The following is a 13,608-nucleotide window of genomic DNA, read 5'->3' as shown; positions in this document are numbered from 1 at the left end:
GGGAGAAAGTGCAAACTCCACACAGACAGTTGCCCAAGGCTGAAATTGAACTTGGGTTTCCCTGGTGCTGTGAAGCATCAATGGTAACTCAGTGCTACCGTGCCACCTTAATTACTTACTTACCATTGTTTGGTCACTTCGCTTGACCAGATTACATATTTTACTATATTTGCAGCTCATATAACACTAGTTTCGTTGTTTCAACATTCTTCCAAATTATAAAGTTAAAAATAATAATAGTATGAAGCACTTTATATTTCAGACAATATTGAATTTCAATTTAAAGCATGTAACTGAAAATGCTTATTAATATTTCACTCTGAATACTCAATAAGCGAATCTCTCTTTTAAATATAGGAAACGAGTCAGTTGCTCAGCATGAACTGACTGCAGTATCATTACTGAGGCAATGAGTGCGCTTGTTACAAAATGCTGTAGGACGTTTATGCAACACAGCTGACAGCAGTAACACAGTTAATGATGCCAGCTTTTGATTGAAAGATTTGTCCTCATCCCTGTGTGGCTGGTTGTTGCAGGAATGCACGGTTATTGCCATTCATCAACAGACTTTTTAAATTTTATTGTGTAAAGCTAAAAATTTGCATAATAAGCATCTATATGGTCACTGCCGTTAATTACAGGAACATGGAACATATCCGAACTCAGTAACTAAATGGTCTTAAAATGGCTTTCAAGTTCTCCAAATGAATATTAATAATATTACCAGCTGATTAACATACTGAAGAATCAGTTTATCTGTGGGTTATAAATCCCTTTAGCTATTTTCTGGTTCAAAGAACACATTTCACAGGCATTTGATAGTCTCGGAATTAAATGCTATTCTTGTGATCTAGGGGAAACTAACAAGAACTTTTGTGAAATTGGAAAATAAATCTCACTCATTAAGAGAAATAATGGAACATTTGGAACATGCTGCCACAATAATTGGTTGGTAACAGTAGCTGTGGTTGCTTCACACTTATAGGTTTTAATTTGTAGAGAGACATGGAAACATAGAAAATAGGAGTGGGAGTCGGCCATTCGGCCCTTTGAACCTGCTCCTCCATTCAATAAGATCATTGCCGATCCTCTATCTCGACACCATACATCCTCACTCTCCCCGCTCTCCTAGGCACCTTTAGAGTCTAGAAATTTATCTGTTTCCTTTTAAAGTGGACTAGATCGTCCAGCTGTTCACCCCAGCATGATTTTCTGACCCCACCAATGGCGCACCCCTGCCGCAGGTTTCGCAGTGGTATGGGGTGGATTCAATGAGAAATAACATTGACAGTGGCAGGACCAGAGGTCCCACTGCCGGCCAATGGCCAGCCGCCTCCCGCCGGTGAGAAATACGCCACGGGGAGGCCAAAGAATCTCACCCAATATATTCAATGATTGACCGTCACTTTTCTGTGGTGGAGAATTCCATAGGTTCACCGCCCTCTGAGTGAAGAATTTCTCATCATTTCAGTCCTAAATGGCCTACCCTGTCTCCTGACACTGTGACCCCTTGTTTTAGCCACCCCCCTCCTCGAGCCGCAACCAGAGGAAACAACAACATAATAATAATCTTTATTGTCGCAAGTAGGCTTACATTAACACTGCAATGAAGTTACTGTGAAAATCTCCTAGTCGCCACATTCCTGCGCCTGTTTGTGTACACTGATGGAGAATTCAGAATGTCCAATTCACCAGCAATCACGTCTTTCGGGACTTGTGGGAAGAAATCGGAGCGTCCGGAGGAAACCCACGCAGACACAGGGAGAACGTGCAGACTCCGCACAGACAGTGACCCAAGCGGGAATCAAACCTGGGACCCTGGCACTGTGAAGCAACAGTGCTGACCACTGTGCTACCGTGCCGCCCATATCCCTGCATCCTGTCAGAATTTTATATGTTTCAAATAGATTGTCTCTTATTCGTCTACATTCCAGTGAATATAGGCCCAGTTGACCGAATTTCTCCTCATACAACAATCTTGCCATCCTTCGTTGCACTCCCTCTATGGCAAGAATAATCTTTCTTAGATGAGGAGGCCAAAACTGCACACAATACTGCAGGTGCGGGCTCACCAAAGCCCTGAACAGCTGCAGTTAGACACCCTTGCTCCTGTACTCAGGTCCTCTTGCAATGAAGGCTGACATATCATTTGCCTTCTCACTGCTTGTTGTATGTACCTGCATGCTTGCTTTTAGTGATTGGTTACCAGGACAACCAGGTCCCTTTGTATTTCAACATTTCCCATTCTATCACCATTTAAATAATGCTCTGCCATTCTGTTTCTCCATCCGAAATGGATAAGTTCACATTTTTCGACAGTATGCTGCATCTGCCTATGTAGACCGCTGACTATGCATTCGAGTCACAACTTTTTCACCAGTTTAGTCACTAACTATGGAGTGAACCTACTGACATTCAAGGAAATTGATGGTGTATCTGCTGCAGTTCTGATAAAGGGGTGTTATGGAGAGTAAGGATAAATATCACTGACAATGTATTTTCTACTGATCATAACCAGAGAGTTGTATATAAAGTTTATTAGAATAGTTCAATTTTTGTAATGTGCTAAATATGCAAACATATGCTTTCTTTTGTGCAGGAGAGTGATCTACTGACATTTAATATTTCTGTGCACCATTCCTGGTGGAGTGAACATGGTCCAGGCTGTGTTAGAAGAGAGATGCCAACCGCCTATGTGAAAAGCTTGGATGGCCATTCCTATATCTCTGTGATGGGTTGTATTATTGATTACCAATATATTGAGGTTATTCACAGCTCCTCTCAAATACTGTTGGCAGTAAGTATGACACTTGATGACTGTAACACAGTCAGGAATTCACGTATTGCATTTTGCTGCTAAATAACATTATAAAATTTCCATGTTCCTTTGAACAATCTGAAAAGGGTGTTTTCCAGGCAGACAGATCATTATCAAATCACAGCCAAATATCAAGAATTCTGTTCACCCTGCGAGATATCCAGATAAATGATAGAGGAGCAGAAAATGTATATTGCAAATCCATGAGTCATATGAGTGGATCCATTTAATTGCATTTTTATTATAATGGCATTTATCAAAAATCTAACACATAAAACCGTTATAACAATGGCCATGTTTCTTACGTTCATTTTAATGTGCTTTCTCTGGTTGTGTCAGATTATTAATTAGATTGATATGTAACCATAACTCTCTGCTTACTGAACAATTGCTTGCAGAATTGCAGAAATCAATTATTTTCTATTCAGTTAGTGCCATCCCCTAACTGTTTGAACTGTGCACGTGTAATTGCCAGTTATGTGAATTTATATTACCCACCCCCCCCCCCCCCCCGCCTTACATTTGAAGTATTTCTACATAACGGGAGAACGTTAAAATGTTTGCAAAATGCTTGTTCTAGAAAAAAAACCAATAACGTCTGCGAATAGATCAGTTTACGAATACAGTTTTCACAAAAATACAATAAAAAAATAACAGGCCAGAATTTTATGCTTCTGGGGCGGTCACGCGCCTGATTCAGAAGTGCATTAAGAAGTCGTGACACAAGACATTGGGGCTTCTTCTCCAATATCCTCACCCATGCATGAGATTTTGAGCTCGGCAGGCACGCATGCAAATCGGATGTGCACCTGCTAACAATAAAAGGGCCATTTAAGGCCATCAAAAGTCCAATCGACAGAGATTTCACACTGCCTGTGCAATTTTAGCCCGTAGAAATGAGAAAGGACATTGTAATGGCAATCTCATGCCTTCAAATGTGTGGCAAACGTTTACTATATGGGGGGGGGGGGGGAGTGGGGGTGCGTTGGGACAATATTTCTCAATGCTACTTGTCAGCTAACAGATACTACAGTGTTTTCCGGAACTGCAGCGAGTTTCCCTGGATGACCTCTGCTGTGGCCTCTATCCAGGCTGCCTTTGTCTGGTCTTCTCTTCCCTTCCTCAGCATGAGGACCTCCCGCCTATCACACACAGCCTGGAGGTCATTTCACAAACACCTGCTATTCATAAGGGGCATGGGTCAGCTATGTTTAAATATCCTTTCCTCCCTGGTAAGGGTCCTGAATGATTCACTACTAGCAGAAAAGCCACCCATAAGTAAAATCAAGCCCACTGAAGGGCCTCAATTGGGGCAAGCGTGGTCAGCTGGTTGGCCTACTGTCAGGTGCATGTACCTTAAGAAATGGGTGTTTATCAAATAGCTGCAGTGACGTCAGTGTGTGGTTGGAGCTGGGCTGGCTGTCTTTCACTGTTGTTTTGAGCTGGGAGCTGCAGTGTGTTCTTGATATCATTTTCAGAGCTGCAGAGCTGCATTCAAAGCAAGCAGCTGTGTAATGATCTCTCTCTCTACAAGCTAAAGAATGTCTTCAGCTCATTGATGATTTCAAAGTAATACCTGATTCTGTAGAGAATTTAAACCTGCTGTCTTTATTTAAAAAGGGTTTAACTTATGGATGTTGTTTGGGAAGTTATTAAGGTTTATCTATCGAGTACTGTATCTTTAGGAGGGTGGTCAGGGTTGGTAGTCGATAAACTGTTTACTGTGTGTTTATAAAATGTTAACTGGATTCATAGAATAAACATTGTTTTTGTTTAAAAATACTTTTAGTTCTCTGTTGCATCTGTTATGGGCCAGGGTTTAGAGAACACCAAAGTGTATCATGGAGTTCACCTGACCCACAACTTTTAATAGATTGTGGTATGGGGAGCACACGGCCCACTCTACAGGTGTGGTACAGCAGAAATCAAAAAGTATTTTTAAAAACAAAACAATGTTTATTTTATGAACTCAAGTTAACCTTTTTAAAACATACAGTGAACATCTTAGCAACCATCAATTCAAATACAACCCCCAAAGAATACAACACTAAGTAATCCTTAATAACTTCCCAAACAACATCCAGAAGACAAAAGAAACACCCTTTAACAGAAGCACATCAGGTTTACATTCACTACTGAAAACATTTATAATTCTGAATTCACCAAATGATCAAGATATAGTCTTTTCATGGCAGAGAGATCAACAGTACACCTGCTCTGTCTGTCTTCAGCTCCAACACTGAAAACGAAACTAAAACACACCCTGCAGCAAACAGCCTAAAACGAAAGTAAAAAGCTGACAGACAGCCCAGCTCCACCCACACTCTGACATCACTGATAAACACCCATTTCTTAAAGGTACTCTCACATGACACATCACACCTGTAAAGTGGGCCCTTGTGCTCCCCATAACCAAAATCTATTTAAAGTTGTGGGTCAGGTGAACACCATGGTATACCTTGGTGTTCTCTGAACCCTGGCCCGTAATACTACACTGCGCCCATCCCATCATGAAATTGCAGTAAAGTCAGGGTGGGTGGGAGGGAGGTAAGAAGAGCATCTGAGGAATTTTATAGGGCCCTGCCACCCACCTGCAAACTGGTCGTAAAATTCTGCCCATGGTATATTTCCCCACCACATATTTACCACCATTACAAGCCCCAGACTCGCAAACTTATACACATTGGCAACAATTCAGCCATGGCAGCCACATCACCGAGACATATTGCCGGACACTCTCTCCAGCGGGATCTTCCAGCCCTGCTGAAGTCAACGGACATTTTGAATGACTCACTGCCACGGGGAACCCATCGCAGTAGGGCTGGAAAATTCCAGCCACTCACACTTGCCTTCAGCAAAAGTTGGTATATAGGTGGAGACAACAGCAATGGACTGTGTTACACCCAAATTGTGAAACTGCCCATTTCATGAAATGGGCACTGGTAGAATTTGTTTCATGAACTGGGCAAACCCATTGCAAGGATCATGAAATTGGCAGTTTGACTGCTCATTTTATGAAATGATCAATGCTATTTATGAGTTGTAAAAATTGTTGCCGTGTCCAAGCTTAATATCGTGTACTACGTTGCTCAATAACCTTGTAAATTTGGGAAAACAAGTTTGTCTGCAAAGGTGGTTAGTGGAAGGTGTAAAATTTAATATAATTTTCAAAGGAACAAGATTACATCTGCCTATTTGACTTCAAAGCAGGCGATAGAAGGAGTGGAATTCCATGCTGGAAGTGAAAATAACATGGCATTGACTTCAAAGACTCACATGGCAAGTAGCTCTTATTGTTCATTAATGACAAGTTCATCACTCCTATGTTGTACCCAGATGAAAATGTGATGGCATTCAAACCTCTTCTAGAACCAGTATCTAAGCACAGAAATCTATACTGACTGGCATAACCCCTGCACACACTGAAGGTGGATGACTGTGCTGAGAGCTGTGCTATTTTGTAGTCTGCCAAACAGAAGCTTATTGCTGTCCTCAAATGTGGGAAAACTGGACAGAAGTTCCAAAGAGATGAATATCACATCCTGAAAATGTTTGTGCTCACACAGCTAAGTGGTGTGGACAAGGTTACCAAGAGCAATGGTAAGTACATGACTGCCAAGGGAGCAGTCCTAGCCATTATGTGACAATCCCTCATTGGAACTTGCCATGGTGGGGAAGAGAAGACTTACAAAAATCTTTCTGAAAAGTTTGCAAACATCCCACGATGACTTATAGGACAAAACATCAGTCGCTGCGAGAGATGCATAGAAAAACATTGTATCAAGAGACAGCAACAAGAGTGATTGAGGTATCTGGTTGCCAATGAAGTGAATTAATGTGGACAAGTAGACCTGGTTGACTGCAGACTATGAAGGAGGAATACCTGATCAAGTTTCACGTCATTCGTACTCTGAAATCCAGCTAAGGTTATCCATGAGCTGCTTCTCATATTTCTTGACATTGGAGCTTCACATATTCTTCAGTAAGATAATGGAACGGAGTTCACAGCACTGGTCATCAGTAAACTGGCAACACCCTGGGAGGAACTGGTGTTGGTCAACGGGCATTCCAGATATCCCGAGAATCGAGGTTCTGTGGAATGCAGTATTAGTGATATGGAGCTGAGGCTAATGGCCTGGATGTGTGCCAACATCTGCCCTCAGTGGGGCTATGGTGTCCATTTTTGTTTGATGGGCAATGAGCAGCACTTATCATGAGGCTATAAAGACGGTCCCTTACTTGTTTTTGCTGTATTGTGATCAACGGTGAATATAAACTCAACCAAAATGCTTTGGATATAATACTGGATGAAGGTGGCATGGTGGTTAGCTCTGCTGCCTCACGGCGGCGAGGATCCGGGTTCGATCACGGCCTGGGGTCTCTGTCCGTGTGGAGTTTGCACATTCTCCCCATGTCTGCGTGGGTCTCACCCCACAACCCAAAGATGTGCACGGTAGGAAGATTGGTCACGCTAAAAAATTGCCCCTTAATTGGAATTTTCTTTTTAAAATACTGGATGAAACATAAGAGGACAGTCAACAGAATTAAGTAGATTATACACTTGTGAATGAAACTTTATTTTCCATTCATAAAAGTTGGACTGGACAATCTTTCCAATGCCCATTTCATGAACTGGGTGGTCAAACTGCCTGTTTCATGAACTGTACAGGAAGGCTGCTCATTTCATGAAATGGGCAGTTTCCCAAATTTGGTGTAACAGACTGGAAGAGGACAACCGAAATGGAAAAGACAAAACTGGCCACTATGGGAAGGATCATGGCTGAGGCGGTGCTGTTGGAATTGACCTTCACAGATTCTGAATGCCGAATCCTCGTCCTCTCTTGCCACATCTCCCTCATCCCATAATTTCTTCTGGCTAACAAGCTAAACACACACTTCTTACTTTCTCCTTTCCCTCGCCACAAGCCAGTCTGCCCCTTCTCATCTCAGATATTCAAGACCTAGGGTCGTCCCTTCAGTGGAGGAAGTGAAAATAGGGACGATGAAGAGACACAGCCGTTCAGCTACAAGCTTAGTGACTGAGAAGGCAAGTATTTTAGAGGCCAGGTTAGAGGAGGGATATAGAATCGTAGAATCTCTACAGTGCAGAAGGAGGACATTCGGCCCATTGAGTCTGCACTGACCCTCTGAAAGAACACTCCACCCAAGCTTAGTCCCCCGCCTTGACCCCACAACCCCTTAACCTAGCCGACACATCTTTTTTTGTGGACACAAAGGGGCAATTTAGCATGGCCACTATGCACATGATGAGACAATGGGCACCACTCCATAGGAGCTAGGGTGCAGGGAAAGGATAACACAGGTGTCAGCCCACTGGGGATGGTGAGGTTATATACTACTTCAACTGCAGAGGCCTCAGAAGAAAGTAGCTGGATATACACAACCAAATGCTTGGTGCACTGAACAAACTGCTGGAAAACTTGAAATCAATGACAGGAGTACAGCACCAACTTGGCACAGGGCCATCCTTTCTGACATGGAGTGGGTGATCATCTACATTAGCATATCTATGGAACCCACCATGATGCAGTGTATGATGGCTGATGGCACAGCTTCCATTGCAGTACAAATAGATTGTGTCAAAGGTATGACGTCTATCATCATAGCTTAAGATGCCAGTAATCAAAAGAGCTTCCAGAAGTCATAGCATCATAAGTCAGGAGTGTAATGGAATATTCTCCACTTGCCTGGACAAGTGCAGCTCCCACAACACTTAAGAAACTCAACACCATCGAGGACAAAGCAGACCGCTTGATTGCTACCCCTTCCACAAACATTTACTCCCTCCACCACTGACGTACAGTAGCAGCAGTGTATACCATCTACAAGATGCACTGCAGGAGCTCACCAAGGCTCCTTAGGCAGCACCTTCCAAACCCACGCCCACTATCATCTAGAAGAACAAGAGCAGCAGATACCTGCGAACACCATCACCTGGAGGTCCCCCTCCAAGTCACTCATCATCCTGACTTGGAAATATATAATAATAGTAATCTTTATTAGTGTCACAAGTAGGCTTACATTAACATTGCAATGAAGTTACTATGAACATCCCCTAGTCATTCTTTCACTGTCACTGGGTCAAAATTCTGGAATTCCCTCCCTAAAAGAACTGTGGGTGTGCCTACACATCGGGGATTGTGGCGGTTCAAGAAGACAGATCACTACTGCCACTAGGGATGGGCAATAAATGATGGTCTGACCAGCGATGCCACATCTCATAAATTAATCTGAACAATAGCAGTCATTCAAGCTGCTCTCCAACCAATCGCCAGAATTGCTGAGATGCCACCCTGGGGTAGTGGCAGTGAGTTCATGAAGCATGAAGCTTCAGTCCTTTGGCAGGGTGCTGCTTCCGCCCTGTCGCCCCACCAGTGTCCGTACTGTGTTCTGTCGGCCTGCCAGCTGAGTCTGCTACAGCTTAGGTCAAGATGGTATATTCCGAAGCCAGGCACAGAGCTGGTTCAGGTTGTCTTTTAAAGGTGGCTACAGTCTCTGTAAGCCAATGAGTAAACAGCTTTTACGAATGCCAGAAAAAGTAAAGGTGCACGGAAGAGGCAGTAAGGAAATACACAAGGATTGTCATGGGAGTATCCCTTTAAGAAATATGTTGTCTTATCACATGGCTTCAGTGATGCCATTGTGTGGGTGGAGTTGGGCTGTGGCTCTGAATTTTACTTTTGCTTTGGATTGGAGCTGTTTTGTGGCTCTGAGTTTTTTGCTTTCATTTTCACGTTTGGCTGCTGGAGTCAGACAGAGAAGTATTGTCCTGTCTCTCTCTATCTGCATTTTAAAGCTGTTTCCAGATTACTTGATAACTTGAAAATAAATAATTGTTTTCTGAAATAAATTCAAACCTGCTGTTTTGGAAAGTACACAATGTATCTAAACCAGGTCTTGAGTGCTGTGGGCTGGGCCACACCTTTGAAAAGGGTTTTCTGGTTTATGGGATCTTGTTATTAGATTGGAACAGTTTAAGGGGGAAATTTATTAAGGGTTACATATAGAGTACTGTAGCTGTGTGGGGTATTTATGTTTGTAGTTGCTAAAAATGCCTACTGTGTGTGTTTATAAAAAATGTTAACTAAATTTGTAGAATCAACTTTGTTTTGGATTAAAAGTGCTTAAGGCCTCTGTTGAATAACACCTGAAAGGCAGGCCCTTGTGCTCCTCGTAACCAAAATCTATAAATAATTGTAGGTCAGGTGAACAAGTTTTCTAAACCCTGGTCCATAACAGGGTGATTAATTTTATTTTGTCGGCACTATTTAAGGAATACATTGTCTCGTAGCTTTTATTCTCATATTGTTAGATAGAGGATGGTGTTAAAGCCAGTGATGGAGAAAAAGCAAGGAGCGTGGGACTGGTGCTGAATGGCGTGGGAGGAGTTGAGGTTGCTGGTATAACTCATGAATAATCATGTAGATCTCAGGCAGAAAGGGTGTTTGGTCTTGTGTCCTCTTCCTCGTGCACTTCCTCCCTTTCCCTGTGCTCCTGTTTCTCAGTTTTTGCCTGGTAGCTGGTAGCAATGGCTACCAATAATAGCCAGTTTGTTTAGCATGCAGCATATTTTCACAAATCTTGATATCTATTCATCTGAGCATTGCAGGACTCCTCCAGAGCGGGTGAGGCGGTGGAAGTATTGTTTGAGGATGCCAGTGGTGCTTTGTATGGCAGAATGGATCTCATTTGAGGTATACTATGCGCATGTGGAGTGTTACAATCCCAGTTGATGTTATTACTGGATGGGAAGATCCCAGACTGGAATCCTGGCTCAAACACTTTGACTTTTCTTTAGAAATCATGGACGGACAGAGTCACATGACTGCCAATTAGCTTTAACAACAACAAAAGTTATTAAACGTGAAAATCTTTATGAAAATACAAAACTCAGTCACTCCCACTTATCTTCAACAACTGTACACAGATTTAAAGGATAATACAGGTTATGAAATCTATCTAATGCTATGATATTTTCAGTAAACACACAGTCCCTGTAACCCAACAGAATAACTGTGGTCAAACACATCGCACTCTGAAACCAAGTGGCAGCTGCCACCCAATTGATCTTCTTGGCTTTCTCCTCAAATCCCCCAGACTATTGTCACACAAATGTTTACAAACTCCACTCTTGAAAAGACACACCTTAGACTCTTCTTTCAAAAAATGTTTTCTCGCAGCTGTTTTAGCAAGGATCCACCTCCAGGTTTTCCAACTCTCCATAAATAAAAATAAAACAAATCATCTTTTATTGTCACAAGTAGGCTTACATTAACACTGCAAGGAAGTTACTGTGAAAAGTCCCTAGTCGCCACATTCCAGCACCTGTTCGGGTACACGGAGGGAGAATTCAGAATTCTCAGCTGGTACGGGAATTGAACCCGCGTTGCTGGCTTTGTTCTGCATCACAAACCAGCTGTCTAACCCACTGAGCTAAACCAGACATTCAGTATTCCTTTGTCTTTTGTCTTGCAATGCCACGTGCATCCAACTTCCACACAAACTCTCAGGTACTCACTCCCCAGCAGAACACTATTGTTTTAAAGCCGACCTGATCAGCTCTGCTGTTCTCAGTTCTGTCTTTAACTTCTCTGAACAGTACCCTGTTCAAATTCCAGTTCCTTTTTTAAAAATCTGTTCATGGGATGTGGGCATCTTAGGCTGTGCCAGCATTTATTGCCCATTCCTACTTGCCCTTGAGGGGCAATTAAGAGTCAACTGCATTGCTGCTAGTCTGGAGTTGCATGTAGGCCAGACCAGGAAAAGACAGCAGATTTCCTTCCATTAGTGAGTCAGTTCGTTTTTACAACAATTTGACAATGGTTTCATGGTCATCATTAGACTTTTTTAAAAAATGTCAGATTTTTATTGAATTTAAATTTCACCATCTGCAGTGGCAGATTTTGAACCTGAGTCCCCAGAGTATTACTCCTAGTCTCTGGTTTACTAATCCAGTGACAATACCACTACGCCGCCACCTCCCAAGTTTCCCTTTTTACTTCAATCTTCATGGAAACCTCTCTTCATTATCTAATTTCTGAAGCTACCTTTCCAGCCCATTACTTCTTTGTATAGTTTTCCTGCTTCCAGCAGGGCTGTGAGAGCTACCTTCTCTCTCACTGCTAAGGTCCAATTGCTATGAATTCAGCTAAAACTAAACTCTAAAAGGCTCCTTACCCTAAAGATGCCCCTGGTTGCTGAGCAACAGCTCATTCTTTCTCCAGTACTCTTTTTTACCTTTGAGGTCATAAACTCCCTAAGCGCAATGAAGACATAGTTTAAACTGAAACCAAAACCCCCTATCATTTCAAACACCTATGTTTAACGTGAATTTAACTAGAGCTCTCACACAAAAACATTAAATTAAACTCATTTCATAGAATTTACAGTGTAGAAGGAGGCCATTCGGCCCATCGAGTCTGCACCGGCTCTTGGAAAGAGCACCCTATCCAAGCCCACACCGCCACCCTATCCCCATAACCCAGTAACCCCACCCAACGCTAAGGGCAATTTTGGACACTAAGGACAATTTAGCGTGGCCAATCCACCTAACCTGCACATTTTTGGACTGTGGGAGGAAACCGGAGCACTCGGAGAAAACCCACGCACACACGGGGAGAACGTGCAGACTCCGCACAGACAGTGACCCAAGCCGGGAATCGAACCTGGGACCCTGGAGCTGTGAAGCAATTATGCTAACCACAATGCTACCATGCTGCCATATTTAAATCTATACCTTATTTCTAATATCCAACAATACAAACATAGAGCACTTAAAACTACCCGTGCTCTCTGACAGGAACCATGAGCCATCTCATGAGACGATAACAATTGTCAACCAATAGACACCCTTTGATTTGTGGATCTCTTTAATATAGATGACGCAGAGAACTGCTGCATCATGGAATAATCATCACTACTGCTGTTTGTATAATGTAACATCTTGTGGTTGCACAAGAATCCCTTGCTGCTGATGAATATGTTCATATTAAGATAAGGATCACACAAGACAATGCGTTTGCAATCAATGGCACCATGCACCATGAAGATATTACAATCCATGCAAAACCTCATGTTCATACTGCCTACTTATTTCTAGCAAGAAGGAATGAGTTGAATATGATGCATGTTGTATAGAGAGTCTCAGTGACCTCCCTTACACTACATGGCACTGCAAACAGTGAGAAGTTGCTATATATCCAGCAGCAGCCTCAAAGGAGCTAGGTGAATAAAAATAAGTGGCATGGTCCAATGGCCACACTACACCCGAAAAACATGGCACAGTGTGGCTGATAAAAGCCAGGAAACACCACTCCCAGTATGTACCCGGTGATCTCGCGTGACATTGCGATGTGAATCACTTTTTAGCCAATCTGCATATTAGAGTGAGGCAGCTGATTTCCCTTTAATATATAGTTTCCTAATTTACCTGAAGCATTGGGATATATCCCCTTCGCCTTGGAGACCGTGGGTGAGCGCTGTTCTGCACTGGTCCCCACAAACTGGGCCAGACAGAACGGCACTCGTGGGAGTCTCCCAGGAGATCGGAGCGGAGCTCCTCGGTGTAGAAAGCGGGGCTATGTGCAGCCTCGGCCACGCATTCGCCACTGAGGCACCTTATTTAATGCAAGTGGAGTTGTATAGCCAAGTGTTTCTCGGCGCTACGAGCACCGGCATACACACGGCTAAATACGCTTGCTATGGGACTTGTTCCCATTTAGTTGCATCATGCTCAAGGAATCTCTTATGACACCCTGGGCAAGTGTGCA

General features: G+C 42.9%; 1 protein-coding gene across 2 annotated transcripts in view; it reads left to right on the top strand.

Moving 5' to 3' along the window:
• The window catches only part of LOC140428443 (sodium/potassium-transporting ATPase subunit beta-1-interacting protein 3-like), a 379,078-nt gene that overhangs the window by 250,976 nt on the left and 114,494 nt on the right, over positions 1-13,608 (top strand). For both annotated transcript variants that reach the window (XM_072514900.1, XM_072514899.1), the window contains exon 4: positions 2,600-2,797. In XM_072514900.1, the coding sequence (XP_072371001.1) occupies positions 2,600-2,797 (198 nt within the window). The remainder of the gene's footprint in view (positions 1-2,599; positions 2,798-13,608) is intronic.

The sequence above is a fragment of the Scyliorhinus torazame genome, chromosome 8 (genome assembly GCF_047496885.1).
Source record: "Scyliorhinus torazame isolate Kashiwa2021f chromosome 8, sScyTor2.1, whole genome shotgun sequence".
In the NCBI taxonomy this organism is placed as follows: Eukaryota; Metazoa; Chordata; class Chondrichthyes; order Carcharhiniformes; family Scyliorhinidae; genus Scyliorhinus; species Scyliorhinus torazame.
The sequence above is the reverse complement of the archived record's forward strand: the minus strand, read 5'-3'. Positions and strand labels throughout refer to the sequence as shown.